This window comes from Dermacentor albipictus, chromosome 3, assembly GCF_038994185.2.
Source record: "Dermacentor albipictus isolate Rhodes 1998 colony chromosome 3, USDA_Dalb.pri_finalv2, whole genome shotgun sequence".
Lineage (NCBI taxonomy): Eukaryota > Metazoa > Arthropoda > Arachnida > Ixodida > Ixodidae > Dermacentor > Dermacentor albipictus.
Window position 1 is genome coordinate 110,442,558 of NC_091823.1, and position 22,419 is coordinate 110,464,976.

Below are 22,419 nucleotides of genomic sequence, written 5' to 3' on the forward strand. Positions count from 1 at the left end.
CAATTGATGTGACGGGCTCGAGCGATGCAGGGAAGTCTCGGGCGAGACCAGTAGAAAGCAGGGGTGGGGGGGTGGGGGGCATTTCTTTTCTCAATAGTGCTCAGACAGCCTCTGCAATACAAACGGGCCTACTATACGAATAGGCAGCGAGCACAATTGCGTAATTAGAGCATCAGACGCTAGCTGTAACATAAGCAAGCTTTAGAATGCCTGAATAAATGTAACTTGAGTATTTGGTTTACGTCCATTTCAGTATACCCCAATGTCCATACATTGCGTCTGGAGAGCGAACAAGTTGTTTCGCGTAACCTACTGCAGTTGCGTCCCTGATACAATGCACCCGACTTTTCTTTTTATTCGGAACAGCAATCCATGACCTGAATGAACGAATGAAAATGAATGAAATATACCCGCCGCGGTTGCTCAGTGGTTATGGTGTTAGGCTGCTGAGCACAAGGTCGCGGGATCAAATCCCGGCCACGGCGGCCGCATTTCGATGGGGGCGAAATGCGAAAACACCCGTGTGCTTAGATTTAGGTGCACGTTAAAGAACCCCAGGTGGTCAAAATTTCCGGAGTCCTCCACTACGGCGTGCCTCATAATCAAAGTGGTTTTGGCACGTAAAACACCATAATTTAATTTTTTTTTAAATGAATGAAATATTTTAAACTCATCAGGTTTGTCACTCGCGGTACCAGAAGGAACCAATGTGTAACACGTAAAACAATAGCCATTCACTGAAGACAAAAAATAATAATAATAAGGTGGGACGCTGTGTAGCTTCTAACAATAACACCTCTGTGCAATTGAAAGCCGTGCTTGTGGAGCATCGCGAAGTCTTTGTGAGCGTACGCGCAATTGTTCCGAGCCGACACGTAGATACACAGCTGAGAATTGGACAGGCAGGGATTTCAAAACCCATTCTTTTCTCCCCGACAACGTCGCTGATTTGTTTAGACCGTTAGGCAAACCGTTTAGCATAATGAGTAATACTGTTTATTGGTAAGCGCGTGGATTTATAACCGATAAACAGCCGTTCAGAGGTGACGATTCCAGGATCGGAAACCAGATAGCGGCATTGCGTGCACCCCACTCTAGCCGATTATGTGTTGTCATACAGGGTTAAGGTCTCTACGTCACGACATGCCGTGACGTAATGCCATCTTTCGATTCACGGCCAGGGTCGTGGGAGGATTCCGAGAACGTCCAGCAATCTACGAAAGCTCCGTCCCGCGAACAGTACCTGCACATTTTTGTCTAAATACATATTTGGTCTGCTCACCTTGCGCGCTCTGGCGCCCGCAATTTATGCCGAAAATTAAAGTTTCAATCGATCGAAAAATTGACTTGGCAAACCGATACAAAACAGTTCACAGTATTCATACTTGATTGCGTATGCATTGAAGCTCCTGTGTGAATAGAGAGAGAGAGAGAGAGAGGAAAAGCAGGGAGGTTAACCAGAGGCGAGTTCCCGGTTTGCTACCCTGCACTGGGGTAGGGGATATACGGATTGTAAAGAAAACAAAGAGAGAGAGGGAAAAAGGAACAAGAAGAAAAAAGAAAAAAAAGAAACAAAAAGAAAACAGGTAACAGAAAAGGCGTCCCAATATCCAGTGTGATGATGTCGCTCAACCCACCGTGGTTGCTTAGAGTCTTTGTTGTTGCGCGGCTAAGCACGAGGTCGCGGGATCAAAACCGGGCCACGGCGACCGCATTTTAATGGGGGCGAAATGCAAAAACACCCGTTTATTTAGATTTGTGTGTAAGTTAAAGAACTCCATTGGCCAAAATTAATTCGGAGTCCCCCACTACGGCGCGCCTCATAATCGGGTCGTGGTTCTGGCACGTAAAACCCAACGATTTAGTTTTTTTTTTTTTTCAACATGTCGTTTAAAAATTAAGTCGTTCTTCTATGTATCGAGTTGCATCGTTGCTTCGTGTTTGGGTTTCTTTACTGAACAAAGTAGTGCCACGTACCCTGACGGGACCTGTCAGAGTGAGGCGTGCGACATCTTTTCACCCCGCGTCAAGCATGCACGTTGGTTTCTAGGATTCGGCTTCTCCGCACTATGAGTCATGTCATGGTGAAGTGCCCTTTCGGTGGCATGCGCCGGAACCTTCAATTGTCGTTGGCCACAGCATCGAAGCGTTTGCTGTTAAGGTGCGCTCAAACTCCGGGGTACCTTCTTGCGTGCTAGCATTTTAGATCTTCGGTGATTTTGCACCCTGTGCCGGAAAAGTTACGAACAGTTATTGCATTAGACTGTACCTCTCTGGTGTTAGAAGTGGTCACGCGAGGCGAGTCACGTGCAACCTAACGAGAGCGACAGGTGGCGAGCTGCTGCCTTCCCCTTAGTCGCTCGTGATGAGAAACGTGCGTCGCGCCTTCTTCGCGCGGCTGGAGCCCCGGCTGCGGCTTCCATTGAGACTCTCGGTCACGGCTGTGCCGGAAGCAGCAACGGCGGCGGAAGTGACGCGCGCGGGCGAGCGTGACGACCCGGAAGTGTGGCGCGTCGATTGGCCGCGGCGTCGGCGCGTTGACGTCAGGAGAAGCCCACCGCCTGCGCCGCCGCCGTCCCCTCGGCAGCCCGAGCAGCGCAGGCACACAGCCGCGGGTGCCGAATCACCGGAGAGCGCTTGGTTGTTTCTTTTTGGTGGCCAAGAGCGGGGGCACGAAACGCGGAGTGTTCGCGGCAGTGGTTCCTATTCAACGGTGCGGACGGGGGGACCCCGCGTCGTCTCCGCCGTCTTCGTCGTCTGTGTGCGCGCCGTCGAAAGTAGAAGGGGGGGCCCTGCTGTTCCCAGTGCGCTGCTGTGTTCCTTGCTTGATCGGCGGGGCCGCCGCCGTGCCTGGTTTTGGTTCCCGCATGTGGGGTGAGGAGTGCGGTGAGCGCGTCGTCGTCTCGGGCAGCGAAGAAGGCCTAAGCGGGCGCTCGCGGCCGGCGGCGTGAGAGAAGCGAGCGCGCTCACGCGCGCGAGCCGCGCGCGCCGTGCGGCCACCGCCGCCGCTGCCTTCTGCGGCCCGCGATGATGTGTCGTCGGCTGCGCCGGCGGGCGGCAGTGGCTCGCGAGGCCGGCCCCGCCGTAGCTGCCCAATGAAGCGTCGCGGTGGTGGGCGGCGTGCGTCCGACGGCTGCCAGCGTGTTCTCGTTCCCGCTGTTCGGAGGACCCAAGGGGCCCCTCGGCTCCGTGCTGCCGCCGGCGGCTCGTGCCATGACGTCGGCGGCGCCGAAAGCGGCGGGGCCCCCCATGAGCGGCGCGGGGCCTCCGCCCATGCCGGACCTGAGCCACCTGACCGAGGAAGAGCGCCGCATCATCGAGTCGGTCATGGCACGCCAGAAGGAAGAGGAGGACCGCGAGAAGGAGATCCTCAAGTGAGTAGTGCCACGGCGGCCCCACTGCTGCTTGTGACCCCCCCTCCCCCCCTTCCTAGATCGCGCGCGCGCGCGCTCCGCTTTCCGGAACCGCTAGGCCTCGCGGAGGCCGCCGCTCGCAGTGTCTCGCTGTTTTCTTGGCTCTTGAGCGACTGCGGCGGAGCCCTCCTTTCGGTGTTCGAGAGGGACTGCCGTCTTAAGCCACGAACGAAGGCAATCCCGCGTCCGCTGCTTTGGCCGAGACTGGCGCCTCTTTAGCGTCGTCGCTTTCGTGGGGAAACGAAACACCGGTGCGACACCTACACAACTCCGGAAAGCTCGCTCGCAGCAACGGGGGTGCATCTATGCTTGTGCGCTATATACGAAAGACCATCGTGGGCGCTCACTCCGCGGGCGGCGTCGTTTGCTCTCGCAGTGCCCGACTAATCTGCGGCAGACGAGCGTGCGTCTCGTCTCCGACGTGCACTGTAGCGCATTTAGTGTTTGTGAAGAAGAGCTGCGGTCCCCACGAAACTCCCCCTTTTCGGCTCAGGAAGTAGCTAAGCCTAACGGAGGCGGCGAGCGCGCTTCCAAATCACGCCTGCGCTGGGAATTCTCCACACTTGTTTCACGGGTGTTGGCTTTACTTTTTTGTTTGAGTCTGGTTTCGGCGATCCCTTGAATATGTAAAGCTGCCCGAACACCGCACTGCGTATACCATCGTCTACTGCAAAGGGCAAGGGCGATAAACATTTGGAACGGAGGTGTCGACGACCCTATACATTGCATCTTCAGTTGTCTTTCTTTCTGCTTAGGTTGTTTGTTCATCAATCTTCTTGACATGCATTAAGAAACGGAAACGTACGATGATGCGCTGCCAACTTTAGCTTTTAGCGCTCAAGTGCCGTATCTACCTCAATTTAATGTTTTCAGCGCAGAGCGTCCCTGCACGGAACCGCTCGATTGCGGTGCGGTGAAGTTTTGTGGCATTGCTCCGAGCGCGTATACTGCTTTATAGAGTTCCTTTTTTTTTCTTCTGGCTCGCGTTATGAGACACAGGTTACGTTAAGTATACGTAAATAAATCGTCGCCTTCGCCTCGTTTCGGCCGTGCGACGCGTGCCAAGTTCCGGCGTGGGCGGAATGGTGGAAGCTGTGACTTCTGCTGCGCGCAGCTTGTAAGTTGTCACACCACCAACAGGGACGCAGCATCTTTGTTTGGAAAAGAGCATATGGTTGCGTGACTGTTATCACGCGGAATATACAGCGCGTCCTTTCGAGGCGACAGGCTTTTTCGTTGCTCCGATGTGAGCAACGCTTGAACGTGATCTGTCTGTCACAACGGCGTGGAGTTTTGACCTTTTAAATGTATCACTAAAAAAATGAAAGAGATACGTCGCCTTTCCACCCCTCTAGAAAAAACAAGAAAGGAAACAGATACCGTATTCCGTCCCAATAAGAAAAACACTGGTTGTATGAAGTGCAAATACAGCTGTAGCATAGGCTGTAGAATATTCTTGCCTCTGTGAAATTTCTGTCCTTCTGTATTGATTTATTTATGTCGTGTCTCAACATTGTTTAGTGTAGTCGGCTTTGTAGCCCTCAAATGTTATGCACACATACACACACACACACACACACACACAAACACACACACACACACACATACACACACACACACACTGCATACTCGTGCGGCACTGGAGAATCACAACCAAATTTTCAGCGAGGCTACTCCTTTAGAGCAGCTGCAAAAAAAAAAAAGATTTTCAGTTGGCTGTAATTAAATCGCATACGCTAAAGCGTTGTTCGTGTGTGACTTGCATTTGAGACCTTGCCAGCTTATAGCGCTTTTGAGCACTTCGTAAGGAATGTTTACAAAGGCAGCAGTTCGTCCACGCAAATTTTTACTTCGCCAGAGGAATGATCATAGTACACCCCCATATCCCCTCTTCTCCCCCTTTACTGCTAAATTTGATCTCGGTTGCGTTCACAGTTCTTCAAAGGCAACGGAATGAATTATGCGTCGTTCGTAACGCACACTAATTAAAACTCCGAATCGCTTGCATACGTAATTTTCTGCAAAGGCCATAATTAGTCCCCGTACATTTAACTTTACCTGCACATTGCCCATAACGCGCCCATTATTTTCGCTAAATATAAACAAGGTGACTTGTTTAGCTTAGTGATGACACTGGAGAAAACCAACTGCAAACGCCGTATTACGCATAAAAGGGGTGAAAAGACGGTTTCAGTAATCATTTCCAAAGCTTCCAATTAGGCCAGGAACGTGCAAATTTTGTCACATGTTTAACTTGCCATGACCCTCAATTTCCACGAAATATGAGCCTGGTGTAAGGTACAGTTATGTTGGGAAATTGGGAGGCATACCTGATAGCGGCCGCATGACGCTTTCTAACTCTTCATTAAGAAATGTTTTACAAGGGCTGTATCGGATTCATGCGCGTTTAAGTTCGTACAGAGATTTGACGTAGCATACCACTCATTTTCGCAAAATTTAATGTCGGTGGCATCTGTAGTCCTTCCAGAGCGACAGGTTAAAATCTGTGCCGCTCGTAAGACACAGTCGTGACGCTCTAGAGCGCTTGCATACGTAATTTATTGACAGGGCCCCAATTAACTAAACCACTTTCAACGTTGCCTACACATCACCCATTATCTGGCCTCTTGTCTCACGAAATATTAAAGAAAACTGCCTCGTTTAGTTCACAGGGAACGCCAGGTAAGCCTCATAGCACGCAGGAAAAAAAATAATAAGAACAAACCCAAAAACATGGTTTCAATGATTACTCGTAACGCTTTTATTCAGCCACGAACGTGATGGCTTTTGCCGCACTTTACACTTCAGCTACCCACATTTTCTCCGAAATTGAAGTTGGTATCGTGTGCAAATATTTTAGGAGTCTGGGAAACATTGCGAATAACGGCAGTATGACACCTTGGAATGCTTGACAAAAGTAACTTCATGAAAGGCCTGCAATTAAAACAGACAGATTAATCACTTATTGCTCGTCCCTCACAACATGTTTCTTAATTCAACGAAATATAAACACCGTGTCTCGCATAGTTCATCAAGGAGACCGGGGGAAAGTAACTAATGACTTGTAGAGCGCACAAAAATTGGGAGATGGAAAGCGTTTAGTAATTATTTTCAAAGCGTATAATTAACCTACTCACGTCAAATTTTGTGGTACACGTATGCCATCAAGTGGCACCCATTTCCTCATGACGGGAAATCTCTACCTTTTCCGGTCATTCCAGGAATGCGGAGAAACGTTTGAAGCGCTTCATATGACGCCTCTAAATGGGCCGCAAAGCATGGTCTAGCAATTTTCATTTAATCCCTAATTGACACGCGTATTTCAACATTTGGCTACAAATTTCTTCCGATTCCCCACTTGTTCTCAAAATATAAACTTCGTGAGTGATCTAGTAATTTTAGAAAACATTGAAAACTGGATATAACATTTTGGAATGCTTCTAGCCGCAGTAATAGCTTTGCTAAAAAAACACATAAACAGCAGTAGAAATACGTTTCAGATCGTTTGAACATTTGAACTTTAAAATTCGTGAAATCCCGCGCTCATGACACTCAGAAAAGGGGGAGGGAGGTAGCACGCATTTTTTTCTCCTTTACAGTTGCCCCAAGCACACGTCCTGTGAGAGATACGTAATGATTTACCTGTAGATCCAGCATGCAAGCAGCATCAAGCTTCGAACAGGAAAGATTGACAAGCACGTTTTGCTGTTTCCGATTTTGCCTGATTCAGGATCTTGTGTGTATAGACTTGATCCAGCTAGAAGACTTTCCCACTAGAAAACTTCCAAGCGAATGTTGGGGCCCGATGACGCGCAAAATTTTCGCGAATAAAATTTATTTTTCGTAAATATTGACGCAACATTCGTAAATCTTAAAACGAGCCCTAATTCGTAAACTTCGCTTAAAGATTCGGGAGAATTGGCACTTATGTATAGGAAGAAGGCAGCGTCGTAGAAAGAGCTGTTCTTCGTGAAAAGAAAAAAAAGTTCATCGCAGGTGCATGCCATTCTGAGCAGTTTATATACATCAAAGACGGCCAATCTGTGCAAGCGGTCGAGTTCTTACACTCTTCGAAAGTACTAGTGATGGTTTTCGGCTGTACTAGATAATGAAATGGTTTAGCGAGAAACTTATGGATTCACCCGAGAAAACGTAGGGTATTGGGGTATATTCGATATCTCAAAATTAGCTTGAAAAACGGCCTTGATTTCGCGAATTTTTAAAGACGTCTTCTGCTCTTATTTCTGTAACATAGACCGCTGGATGTACGTACAGTTGTTATGGTGGGCAGCACCATAAGTGAATGGTATTCCATCGGCACTAATTTACACACTGTTATGTCTGGCGCGTATTGTTTCTTTCTCTTTTGCCTTGATGGCGGTGGCTTGCTTGAAGTGAATGAGAATAGACGCGCAATTTAATTAAACAAAGTATTTACTTATGAATGCAAATCATCATTTGGCCCATTCCAGACACCTCGCGGTAGGTATAGGTCGGTCTCGTCTCGTTTCAGACTTCTTTAATTAAAAAAAAGAAGAGTTTCAGATGGTGAAATCGAACCTGACGACTCCGAGCACAAAAAGCCCAATGCTCCACCCGTAAGCCACGATCTCTCTTGTTCTGTGTTGATTTCCAGCATATTAATTCCCAATACAAATACAAAACATTCTTCAAAATACAATAGAAATGATAATTTGTAAAACAACAGTTCTAAAACTTCAAGCACACAATGTCATCTGGCAACTTTACCAACTGGGGGGGGGGGGGGGGAGGGGTTCGGGCTGTGCATAACGAATGTGAGCCACACTTTCAACGAAAGTTTCTCGCACGCCAAGCGCTTTAATATCGGCGTAGCGCACTTTCATTCTCGTCTTCAATATACCGCGAAGGCTGAGAACCACCGACGACATCGTAAGGAATTTCTCGATAATCAAGTACCGTATTTTCGCGATTCTAAGCACCCTCCGATTCTAAGCACCCCCCCCCCCTCTATTTTCGTGAAAATATTGGGAAAAAAGTTTGCATGCGAATCTAAGCACCCCCCTATTTGAAAGCGCGCGTAGCCACGGCAAGCGCGTTTGCTCATTCTGCCATCGAGCCGGAGCCGTCGGAGTCCCGATGTGGCACGGCGTCCGCGGCGCGAGTACGCCGTACAGCCGGACTGTACGGATGTATGGCGAAAGCTACAGAAAGCGCCCCCATCAACCATCGCAAAGTGGATTTCGGACGCTTGGAAGCGGGTCCAAGTGGACGTTGTGGTCAAATCATTTAAGAACAGCTCAATCACAAACCACTTCGATGGAACGGAAGACGACCTGCTGTGAAATACCGAGAGCGGTGGTTCAAGCGGTGTGACGAACTCGAGTGGCAGGGATAGTAACTGAGCATCCGACACAAGCAATGGGTTCACTGTGTGCACCGATTTTTCTTTTGAATGTTTGCAAAATAAAATATTATTGCTCGCACCCGTCTCGTCGTGATGTCGCAGCGAAAAGAGGGAGGGGGGGGGGTCATTCTACATTTTTCGAATCTAAGCACCCCCCCCCCCTCACTTTGGGCATCGCGATCGTGAAAAAAAAGGGGGTGCTTAGAATCGAGTAAATACGGTACATAATGAATTCCATGTGGCGTTATAGGGAGGTCCCCGTTTTGTGTGTGTGTTCATCGTAATATGTTCCGGTGAAACAATGGGTCCTAAAAATAAACATGGCTACAGCAAAAAAAAAAAAAGCCTTTTCCCACGTACAACAAACTGCATTGTCTACCCGCACGGCCGCGACCGCCCGCACCTTTCTCTCGCGCAAACGCCGGCCGGCTCTTCAGGACGACTGGTGCCTGCGCCTCGTTATTACAGCACGAACTCGCGAGACATAGAACGCAACGTAGCACGTGAGCGCGCGTGCCAGTTTCCATTCGGCCGCACAGACAATTGCCGCTTTCTTTCTTTCGCGTGCCTCGCGAGTCTCTTCCATTCTTGCCTCGTGGAAGGTATAAGGCCCTGTGTTAGACTGCGGTCCTTGGGGATCGGCTCACGTTCTCCATTCCTTGTCTCGCAGCTGGTAACGCTATATACGAAAGCACTGCTTGACATCGTATCAGTCGTGGCCCCTGGAAGTAAGGGAGCGGGTTAATAACGTTTTTTCACAGGAGTTCAAAAAAATAAAAAAGGAACTGTAGTCATGCCGTTGCCCTCCTACTATCGTCGTCACGTTCGTTGTCGTCGTCTTGGTTCTGATGTCACACACAAGTTCGACTCACGCACAAACGTGCTTGCTCTACACAAATACGTTGGTCTATCTGGTCTCTCGCGTCGAATAACCTTAAAAAATGCTGCATAGCCAGCTACGTGCAAATTGTTTCGCTTAGCATTCATTCCCAGAGTGAGTGGAATCTTCGCATTCATTCATTCATTCATTCATTCATTCATTCATTCATTCATTCATTCATTCATTCATTCATTCATTCATTCATTCATTCATTCATTCATTCGTAAGTGTTTCTGAGTAATTTATTTATTGTATGACATTACACCAGATTTAATATGGTACAAAAATACACTGATACGGACAACCTAGAATACGTGGTGCGGAGTAAGCGGCCTATTGAAGGAAACTACAGCCCAGCGCGTGTCAGCAAAACGTCGCAAGCGCATGGAATGCTTGGAACGGGAAATTATCGGGTGGCGTAGAAAAAAAAAATGTGTGAAAAGATACCACGCAATATGGTCCTGCAGTCATGTTCTATTTTTAAGTGCAAATGAAGAAATGCTGAATGCATATATATATATATATATATATATATATATATATATATATATATATATATATATATATATATATATATATATATATATATATATATATATTATGCGCTCCCCGCTTGTGTGGGAACGGACAGCCACCCAAAATTCAGCCCCACTGTATTATCACAAGCATAGCAGAAAAGGTTCCTCCGACAGGAGGCATGTTGCTGGAATGCGAAGCGCTAAAAGAACCAACCCATGTGCACTGTACGTATGTACGAACAACGCTCACACACGAAAGTTTGGTGATGCTGCGGGCTTGACGAGATGAGGGTACGTCGTTATGGCGAAATGAACGATGCAAACTAAGGCGGGGACTTAATGCCACATTTTTTGCCGTGGTTCTTGCTAAAGTTAAAGAAAATGGCTGCTCCGAGTATGTTTCCTGCGATGATCTTGGTAGTTCCCTATTTTATAGCAAAAAACATTTGTTTTTTTTCTTTTGCTGGACGTGTTACTGTTCCATTTTCTTAAATCCGTTTTTTTTTCCTTTTTTATAAATTACTGCGTGCGCCAGTAATCTGCTTTGTTTCTTGTGTAAGGATTAATTTGACCTCGTATTGTCCTCTATTTTGTTAAATATATTTGTCATTCTGTAGAGACCGGTAAGGTGTTTTTCACCGTCATTACAAATTTAATAAATAAATAAAAATAATTAATCAGTCAGTCAATAATAGAAGGCACTCCAACACGAAAACAACCACACGCTACAGTCTACTATACATACTATCTTAAGAGCGCCTTGTTTCTATAGATGTGCCTGTCGCACTGAATGCTTTTATTTTTTTTCAAGAAATGCACTTGCGGTGCTTGACACCCAGGGGATGATGGTAAAATAAAGGGAGAAAGACAGTAAGAGCTCAATTGATCGTTTACGACATATTGATGTGTTAGTTTGCAAATTATTATTATTATTATTATTATTATTATTATTATTATTATTATTATTATTATTATTATTATTATTATTATTATTATTATTATAAATATGCACGCTGCTTACGGTTTCTAACCTTTGGTTTGATATTTTTAACATTTATTTATACATAGTGCTGTCTCCGTACCAGACATAGCAGGGTGGGGCACGAACAGGATCAGAAATAATAATAATAATAATAATAATAATAATAATAATAATAATAATAATAATAATAATAATAATAATATGCGTGATGCTAACGTACATTGTTACATTACGATTCCTGCAAAAACTGATGCAAGACGTGAAAATGCATAGTACTGTTTAGGGAGTCAAAACTGAAGCCCGCAGTGCATAAGCAATACGGGTTAGCTCGGTCGTATTGATTCCGTATTCGTATTCGCCACGAGTCCTAATCCTGAACTACGCACGCGGCACACGCGTACTTTTGCTCTGGAGGTTTCCGCACCACAACTGTCTCCACAGCCGCGACGTCATTTCGCTTTCTCTCGAACTGCCGCATACGAATCCTGGACCCTTCGAGGAAGCTCTAGCTAGTACCACGAGCCCTCAGCAGCTGCGACGCAGCGTTACTGCGTCGCTTGCGGCTGGGTATGTGACATTTGCAAAGAGTTATTCGTTCCGCATTGAATTCAGCCACACGCCTTCGTGCGACACTTGCTGATTCGAGGAGTCGTTCGAACAATCCCTGCATCTGTCTCCGCTATGACGACCAGCGCTATCCGCTCCGCCCTATACGTTAGAACGTGGGAACTCGAGATCACTCACGACGACAAAAAAAGTGCCCGAACCGGGGCCACATTTGCCTCAGGGATCGGAAACGCATTACTGCAGATCCTGAAGTCGACACACCTCAGTGAGCGACTGTGCTTTCGAGCTGCACCTCCGGACGAAGCGACAACTTGAGCGCATTCTCTTCCTTTATTTTTCATGTCCTGGCACCCTTCCCCCTCCGTATAGGGTAGCAAACTGAACGTGTGTCACGTTTACCTCCCTGTCTTTCCTTCACTTCTCTCTCTCTCTCTCTCTCTCTCGCTTTCAAGCCGCCCAGCAGCAGCCACTCTGAACTGTTGCAAAAGAATTATCGCAAGGGCTAGCTCGCGTGCCAATCTTAGTTGGATGTCTTTAAAGAGCAGTCGTGACTGCTCGCATTCGTTCACCGGAAAATGTACAAGGGGGTGAATATCGTGCGACCCACTTCACTGCTTCGTTTATTCCATAGGAGGAAATTGTGTGATATAGCACTAGCCCTCTCACGGTATGCCATATACGAGGTAAAGTTCTGAGCATTACTACGATCGACTCAGTTTACGGCGCGCGCGTTTATATATGTTGGGACAGAAACTGCCTGTAATTACTTCTGTGCACAAAATAGGAGGCCTGTATGCTGTTTTTTTTTTCTTGGCAGATTGTTAAACAATTTATTTCAATTGTATCACGCCGGAATGAAATGCGTACACAAAGAAGTTAAAGACATCGCGTACGCCCGGTTGCTTCAAAGTGAGATAAGAGAGGTGCGTAGCAGGATTTAGTGCACTCGTCCCAAAAGAATAAGCCTCTGCAAATGAATCACCCCGTTGTTATACACAACGGCCTGTTTTATTCCGGCGTGAGAGCACATTTCGTAATTTGTGACAGCGCAAGCACAACGTCAGGATTGGTGAAGGCACACATGTTTCTTTGCTTTTTGTTTTTTCTTAAATAGGAAACTGACTTACAAAAATGCCTAACTTACAAGCAAATTTCGAATGGATGTACAGACGTGCATCGCGCCGAAGGATAAGGATAACGTCGTATACCAGTGGTTAACCGGTAAAAAACGGTCGCAAAAAAAAAAGCGAAACAGTGTAGGTGTATCGATATACCACAGCCACTCTCATCGAGTACATCTCGCCTCGAATATTTTAAACCCAGCCATGCTTGGCGGTGCAGTAAACAGTCTCATTCTGCCCTTTCAAAAGAAAAAAGAATTATGGTGTTTTACGTGCCAAAACTACGATCTGATTATGAGGCACTCCGTAGCGGGGGCTCCGGAAATTTTGACCATGGCACATCGAGTTCTTTAACGTGCACCTAAATCTAAATACACGGGTTTTTTCGCATGACCTCGTACTTAGCAGCCCAACACCATAGCCACTAAGCAGCCCTTTCGAAGCTGCGATTGTCGTTCAAAATGGATACTTTCTCCTGTAGCCTTACTATTGCCGGTGTGAAGAGAATCATTTGCCCTGAATTAGCCTAAAAAGGGTCCCAGAGGGATGGGCGTATAATGAAGGCAGTCTTGCACGCTTACGCAGCGTCCATTTCGAAGCTACAATCAGAGGAAGCGCAAATTACGCATGCCCTCATTACCGTGCGTCAAACTTCCCAATGGGGGAGGGGGGATCACATCCGTGTGGGACCCTCATGGTCCGCACGCGGGAATCTGGGCTATAGACAACCCGTATTGCACCCGCTGGAGCCCTGCACAGGCAGCGCCCTGATAGCACTCGCCCGCACGTCTTTGTCGTTGTGCCAACAGTTTCTTTGACGGGCATTCTATATATGGGGTCCACTTGTGCCAAACTAACGGATCTGTTTAAGAAATAAACCAAGCAAAGTTTCATTATTTAATTATTAACAAGAGCGTGATAAACTGGGACGAAGACAGATGCAAGCAAGACGAGAACGAGACTGCTGACGTTCAACTGACGATTTATTCTCGTCGCGGCCCCTATATCTGCTGCTGCAGGGTGCATGTTCTTCGCCGCAGACAAAAAGCGACGCAAAAGAACAGACACATGAAGAAAAAGAAAACCTCGGAACCAAGAACTTCATTCGTCTAACGCCGCTATCGTAATTAAAGCAGAACCACTTTGCGGTCAAGGAGGGCAAACATCTGTCTTCAATCCTGTCCTTATGGTGAACATCTCCGTCCTATAGTTTATCGCGCTGCTGTTTATAGTCAGTGAATGTGTGTCGCATATTATTGCGATGGCAATTATATGGACACTCTAAGCGAATTTTTGCCGTCGCCGTCGCCGTGCTTAATGGAGGATTTGCAAGGCGTTGATTCTGTTCAAGCGCAGCGGAACGTGTCATGCTTTGGCACTGTGATGCAAACCTCCGTCCCAAGAACTTGCTCGGATACTGTAGCAGCCGGACGTGATCAGTAACCATTGGGCTTCAAGCAAGATGCAGAGAATGCCATAATAATAATTAAAGAGAGGGAGAGAGAGAGAGAGAGCGAGAAGGGTGGAGGGGCAATGGTTACTGTACACATCGCGAAAACGAAGAAGGGTGATAATGAAAGGCAATACATATGACAGTAATGAACAACCAAATATTACGAAGCGCACACAGATACACAAAACGTGCGGGCGTGCATATTTTGCAGCCCATAAGATCAAAAGATCAACGCATGTTAACATGCGTGTCCGCCATCAAAGTCCTCCTCACACACACACACACGTATATATATATATATATATATATATATATATATATATATATATATATATATATATATATATATATATATATATATATATATATATATATATATATATATATATATGAAACCGGCAAAGCCGCACGCACACACACGTGTGTGTGTGTGGGTGGGTGGCTTTACCGGTTTTCTGGAAGCCTCAGTTAGAGATCGAGGAACACGTGATTCGCCCACTCGTTTTGTTCGATGTCATGCTGAAGCTTCTAGGAAGCCGGATATTCGGCTACGTCGCGAAAGAACACTAAAAATCACCCACTTCAAAACGTTCATAAGGTATACTCACTAAGCAAAAAGCAAAACAGAAACAATGGCGCTGGCGCCAGACGCGTGAACTACGCGGAGCCTACGGCAGAACTTGCGAGGACCCGAAGTGGCAGCGCCTAAAGGTGCCACACCGACATACGCTGAACAGTCAAGGTCTTCACGTTTGTCTAGCTGCGTGTGAAACAATCCACTCTTTCGACATCAAGACATTGTACGTTTCACGTCTGTCTTAAAACATACGCAATGCGCTGCGCAGGCAATGCTGAGCAAAAGGTTTGATACATTAGAAGATTTCTCCGATCGTGATAGAAATAATTAAATAAAGGACTAAAAAAGAAAGAATTTATGAATTGATAGCATGCGCTGTAGTGTGAGGCGGACCTTCCAGAGCTTCTCGCGTAATCGTTCAGCAATAAGTTTAGCGCTTGTCGTTGGTGATTAATTGATGAGCAGTAAGAAAATAGGAAAATTCAACGTAGTGAAAACACACACACACACACACACACACACACACACACACACACACACACACACACACACACACACACACACACACACACACACACACACACACACACACACACACACACACACACACACACACACACACACACACACACACACACACACGTACACACACACGTACACACACACACACGCAGACCAAGCGTTGGCTACCAAGATAAAAAAATTTTCCAGCTCTTGAAATTCACATGGATGCACGAAGCTTCACATTCCGACAGCCAAACAGAGGATCAGGCCGCTTAATTTGACATGTTGTCGCGCTCGGCGCAATATTGATTTGTTCTCGAGCTTGCGCGAAACGTCACATGTTTGGTGTTTAAAAAACACGGTTTGCAAGTCCTCTGAAAACGTCGCCGTTCAACAGTGAAACAAGTTGAAGGCTGTTTGCACCCTCGGAGTGTTCGAGTGAATGCATGGTTCACGAAGCAGCCTTACCGAGCGCGTGATCGCCTATACTGCATCCAAACAAGGTTCGAAAACAGCCAACAAACCATTATTGTAGCGCCTTATGGCAACGGGAGGTTTCGAATTGAAAACATAGCTTGTTGTGCTCTTAAATACTAAAGCTGACAACACAATGTTATACGTCAGAGGACAAGTTTTCTTTCGTGAATACCTAAAAAAAAGAAGCATCGCAGCTGCTCGTGAAAGTTGCGCTAATGTCCTTTTTTGTTTCTTTTTTTTCTGCGGGGAAACGTGATGTTGCCTGGCAGTTCTTTTATATTTTTAGGTTGCAAAGTGCTTGCAAATTTATGTAACATGGTCTACGCCCTTCTCGGTGCGCTTTAAGTGAGACACCAGGGCGTGCTAGTAAACTGCATTTGAAGGATATATTGATTTCTGTAAGGTTTTGGGGGAGATTTACACGTTAAATTGTCGCATCCTATACGTGCGTTTTAAGTAGTAAAGTGGAAAAAGAATTGTATTCCACATCGCAAATTACAAAACTCGCACAGAAAATTCAGGAAGTAGCACTACACAGGAAGGAAAACTATAATCAATGAATAATTTAATCGAGAGTTGGTATTATCTCTACTTTGCGAACATAATCCACTTATACGTAATGGCGGAGCATATCAATCAATCAATCAATCAGTCAATCAATCAATCAATCAATCAATCAATCAGTTAATTTTGCTGTTCTTTCATTGAAAACGTTTTCTTCGCTTCCGTGAGCCAACATCTTGCTTCTTAGCCAGCTTGCTCCTCAAATATTGGCTCTATGTCATCTAAAAAGAAAAAGCATATTCTCAATGCGCACAACGTCGTCTTGGTACGCTACCGTAATGCCTGCATGTTGCCCTGCGCGCGCATATCCCGCACAGATTGCTTAGCGCGAGCATTTCGCAATAACTAAGCGGTGAGCGCCTGAGGCACCATAGCTGCATGTTGCCGAGGGTTTCATAACCGCGATGCGCCACTGGCGGCGGTGACCAAAGTCTTCGTATTAAGGCAAATAGCTTTGTATTAAGGCAAACAGCTTTCTTGGGTAGCGGGCGCGTTTTGCCGCATCTTGACGAAGGCGCTCGCGCTCGGTAATTCCCGTTTAGCTCGATGGGGCGAAAGTGAGAGTGTGTGCACACAAAGGAGAGGAGGAACATATAGAAAACACTACGGCTTTCTTCCAGGTTCGTCATCAGCCAGTCGTTACCGATATTGCGTAACTGAGTGTTTGACGCTGCTACAACTGCGCAACAGCAAACACCGTCTTCCAGATGCACTATATTTGTCTTGGCTGTTAACACTGAACTTCCTAAACTTCGCTTTCATGTGCGTTCACCATGATGCTTCTTACGCAAACTTCGTGAGCACTCACTTTGTTTCGATGCCCGATATTTGTAAATGACAACTTTCGTTTAACAGCAGGCGGTTTGCTTACATCAATTAGTTGATGTAAGCAAACCAACTCCAGCAAGTTTGCGTGGTGGGCGGGTCGCGTAGTTTCACCAGGGGCTACGAGGAGGCGTCGCTCGCTTTTTTGGGCTTGTAATGCCCCTAAATAAAACATTTTTTTTATTGAGGGGCTTTAGTTGGGCACTCTCCCATTGGTGCGGGCTCGTAGGATGGGTCGTCAGCGGGTAGGGAGGACAATAGCGTTCCTTCTTGCATCCGCCGTGGAACGCCGTCAGCGTTCGCCTCGAACCAGGTATAAAGATTGGCGTTGTACGATTTCTGCAGCAGCGGAAAAAAAGGAAAAAAAACAAACAAGCGTCGTGCAGTGGAAGTTTATGCGTTTTGATGGCATCCAAAGCACAAACAACCAAAACGGCTTCTAGTTGAAAGAGAAACCAAATCACTGAAAGAGCCGGGATCAAAATTTTGCCATCACTCGTCCGAAAACATTTTACACACCTTCGATCATCACACCTTAAAGTCTTAAGCATGTAATCTTCGTGGCCTTGCTTGTTCGCCCGATGCATCTCATTATTCCGCAAAGTTGCGCGGGTAACTAATTCCTTGTGGTCACAAAGCCATTTCCTTACTAAGATAACCAGCTTCGATGTTTCTTTTTTTTTATTCGCCATATGCCGAGGAGACCTCGCGATGGCACGACACGATGACGATGCGGTGGCGTGTCGAAGACGGCACAGCTAAATTGTGCGCCACTCATAAGAAACCTTCAACGCGCCAGGGCGCATGCATAGGTAATTTATCAACAAGTTCTCAATTAACCTTCCCACTGTCAACGTTGCCTACACGCAATCTATTAACTGGCATTTACTGCTGCCAAACATGAAGAAGATGCCTCGTTTGTTTCACCGAGGACGCCAGGCGAACGTATCTCACACATGGAAAAATCTGAATAAGCAAATGTTCGATCATTTTGGTAATGCTCCTAATTAAGCCAGAAACGTGCAAATTTCGGGATACATTGCAATTAAAATGCCCCGCATTTACCCGCGAATGTAAAGTTTGTGCAACATAGAGTTCTCTGCCGAGAGAGCAAAACGCAACAGAAAACGGCCGCGGGAGACTTTCGAGCAATTGGTAAATGAATCTTGTTACAAAAAAGATATTTTAATCACATCCGTTTAACTTGCACATAAATTTGCGATAGCGTTCGCCCAAAGTTCATTGAACTTGATCTTGTTGGCAGTTGTGGTTACACCAGGGCAGCTTACTAAATTTCACGCCGCTTGTAAGACACATCCTTGGCAGTCAGCGGCAAACCTTTGTCCTAGACTAAACGTTTGCTTCGTTTTTGGCAGGCTCCGCAAGCTGTGGGACAGTATCAGCTGGAAAACCGCCCGTATCTTCAATGGCTATCATCTTCGCAACTGTTCCTGGTGACTGATCTACGCATGCGGATCTCGGGGAAGCTGCAGTTTCGACGTAGCAAGCCATCCTTGACTTCATTGGCTCTGGACCTGCCAATAATGTCCCCCTGGCGTCGATCACCGACTATTTAAAGGCCGTCAACTTCGTGGATCGTTGCAGTCAGCGGCAAACCTTTGTCCTAGACTAAACGTTTGCTTCGTTTTTGGCAGGCTCCGCAAGCTGTGGGACAGTATCAGCTGGAAAACCGCCCGTATCTTCAATGGCTATCATCTTCGCAACTGTTCCTGGTGACTGATCTACGCATGCGGATCTCGGGGAAGCTGCAGTTTCGACGTAGCAAGCCATCCTTGACTTCATTGGCTCTGGACCTGCCAATAATGTCCCCCTGGCGTCGATCACCGACTATTTAAAGGCCGTCAACTTCGTGGATCGTTGCAGTCAGCGGCAAACCTTTGTCCTAGACTAAACGTTTGCTTCGTTTTTGGCAGGTGAGTGTTGATTACACCTGTTGTAATTCATCAGTTTTTTGGTTTTGCCGCTGACTGCAGCATGTCTTCTTTATGTACTTCTTGCTCAAAATCCATACCGAGAGATGGAAGGTTTATGAGTTGTTCTACCTGTGAGGGCGAATTCCACCTGGGGAAAAACTGCTCGTCAGTTTCTGATAGCGCCTACAAGAAGATGAGTACAGTGACACGTGAAACGTGGAAGTGTCCTTCATGCAAGGTTGATTCGGTTAAGCAACCAGACGAGGCATCCAACCCAGGTGATAGTTCATTCTCACAGCAACTGTCTGCTCTGAATATGAAACTAGATTCTTTGACTACAACTGTTTCAACACTGATGGTGAAAATCGAGGAACTATTGTTGGTCAGGGAAGCTAGTGAAAAGGTTGCTTCGGCAGTCGAGGACATACGGTCCGCTATTGATTTCCTTTCGTCGAAGTATGACTCGGTGCTTGCTACAGTGACCACTAATCAGAATGAGCTTGCAGACCTTCGCTCACAAGTTCAATCGCTCTCTTCAACAGTAGCTTCCCAGACACAGGTGATTGACCGGATGAGTGGGGAAATAAATGACCTCGAACAATATGGCAGAAGATGTAACTTCGAGATTCACGGCCTTCCTGTCAAATCTGACGAAAACTTGCACTCTTTCTTAAGTACTTTGGCAGGCAAGCTAAACATAACCGATTTTCAACAAGCAGATATCTCGGCAGTGCATCGGCTGCCATCCAGAGGAGACTATATTCCACCAATTCTAGTGCAAACTCGCTCAATTACTGTTAAGCAGAAATGGCTCGGGGCCCGGAAGGGCCTTCGTGATTTGGTGCATGACGATCAGTCTCCTCGGCTGTTTTTCAACGATAACCTGTCTCGAGCTAATCGCGAGTTGTTCCGTCTAGCAAGGTCTCGTGGCAAAGAAAAGGGTTTTGAGTTCATCTGGACCAAAAATGGGAAGATCCTTGCAAAACAGTCCGAAGGCGCGCCTCTCATTCGTGTCAACAAGCTTTCTGATCTTGAAAAACTAACATAACCATGTCTGACATTGGTTTCGTGAAGTGTTCTAATTTTTCTGAAGTCCAGAAGTTCTTTCAGCATCACGCAGGCAATTCATTTCAGTTTACTCACGTTAATATTCGCAGTATACGGAAGCATTGGGACCATTTTTGTGCGCTGATTCACCCTTTTCATTCAAATTTTGACGTTGTTGCTCTCACGGAAGTGAACGTTTCGTCAGATGTGTTACCAAATTTCTCGCTGCCAGGTTACCAATTACATTCTTATACTCGTCTACAACGAACAGGAGGAGGAATAGCAGTTTTTGTTAAAGATTCTTGGTCCGTTTCCGAAATTAGTATTCCATTTACTCAAGCAGAAGTAGTTGCGCTCCGCCTAAGTACACCTTGGTTGTCGTTGATTCTACTCGCAATTCACCGCCCCCCGTGCTGTAACGGTCGAATCTTTTTAGGTGAGCTTGATTCTGCAATATCTTCGTTTTCCAGTGAAGAACACGTGTGCATTATCGGGGATATGAATCTCGATATTCTACGCCCAACTGTACCAACGGTCGCAGATTATCTGGACACTTTATCAAAGTGGGGACTAGAGACTAGAATCCACAGCCCTACACGTGAGGAATACTTATCTGGGCAGCTAGTCTCGTCTTGCATCGACCACATAAACGTGCGTTCTCAAAACCTGTTGGTGCGGTCTGCTGTTGTTGAACTCAAGCTTGCAGATCACTATTTCGTCTGCTGCTCGTTAACGGATGGTTCCAGCCACCCTGCACCTTTGCGCAGCCACCAAAGCGTATCAGTACTTGATTATAAGCGTTTCGATGAAAGAATAGCAAAGTACGATTGGGCTTCTTTTATTGACAATGTGTCCCCTGCAGACTTATATGACAGTTTCGTCGAGGTTTTTCGTTCACACAAAGCCGAATCTTCACGCATGGTGACCGTTAAGCAACGAAATTTAGACAATAAGTGGATGTCACCCGTAATACTGGAAGCCATCAAAGAGAAAGATCTGCTCTGGGCTCGATCAAGACGTGCTCCAAACTGTTCTGAACTACGACTGCAGTTTAAACATGAACGAAACCGAGTTAATGCCATGATCCGTGTGGCCAAGCGCAATCACTTTAGGTCTCAGTTTAACGACGCACGTTTTAACAGCAAGAAAACATGGTCATTGGTGAATAACCTGAAAGGAATGAGCGCTGCTATCTATAATGATACATATTTCATATCTCATTTCCATAAAGATGGACAGAGCATTGCGAATGACTTTAACAAACTATTTTCTCTGGTCTCTGGTGCATCTCGTACCCCTCCTAATGACTGTCCTATGCCTCCCAGTGTGATGGAATCTGCTTTCCTTCCTGACATTACCGAAAGTGATTTAAGGTGTATACTTTTCAGTCTTAAACGTAGCAAGTCTCCTGGTCATGACGGCCTCACTGTTTCTGAATTGTGCAGAAATTTTGAAGCAATCAAGGGTGTCCTACTAGTTATGCTTAATAGTATCATTTCCAGAGGTATAATACCGACTTCAATGAAAACTGCTAAAGTTATACCTTTGTATAAAGGTGGCTCCAGAAACATGATGAGCAATTATCGACCTATCTCTATTCTACCATGCATTGGCCAAATTGTTGAAAAGCATCTATTACTTACCATGACTAATTTTTTGAATACGCACAATGTTCTATCACCTTGTCAGTATGGCTTCATACCAGGAAAAGGAACAACAGATCTTCTTGAAGAATTCTCTGACACACTAAATTCAGCTTTTGATAAGAATGAAGTTGTATGCTCTCTTTTTCTTGACGTAAGCAAGGCCTTTGATAGTATCTGCCACGTTCTTCTGCTTGATAAACTTTCTACATTGGGATTTCGAGGTTCGTTTCTACACTTACTTACTAACTTTTTACAAGATAGGCGCCAGTATGTGTCAATTTCAAGATTCCATAGCGATTTCACGGCAATTACTTCCGGAGTCCCACAAGGTTCTATATTGAGTCCTTTGTTATTCAATCTATACGTTAATGATCTTGCTAACAATGTGCCTGTTTCATTGTTTCAGTATGCCGACGACACTGTCATTGTTGCGCGCGCAAAGAAATACACTGATGCTGTTACCGCATTACAGATGGCAGCTATTAAAGCCATGGACTGGTTTAAGTCTAACCTTATCAATGTTAA

General features: G+C 46.0%; 1 protein-coding gene across 3 annotated transcripts in view; it reads left to right on the top strand.

Moving 5' to 3' along the window:
• The first annotated feature begins 2,565 nt into the window (after positions 1–2,565).
• Positions 2,566–22,419, top strand: part of Rim (Rab3 interacting molecule) — a 176,618-nt gene continuing 156,764 nt past the window's right edge. For all 3 annotated transcript variants that reach the window (XM_065440232.2, XM_065440231.2, XM_065440233.2), the window contains exon 1: positions 2,566–3,374. In XM_065440232.2, coding sequence (XP_065296304.2) covers positions 3,214–3,374 — 161 coding nt within the window. In that variant the 5' untranslated portion in view covers positions 2,566–3,213. The remainder of the gene's footprint in view (positions 3,375–22,419) is intronic.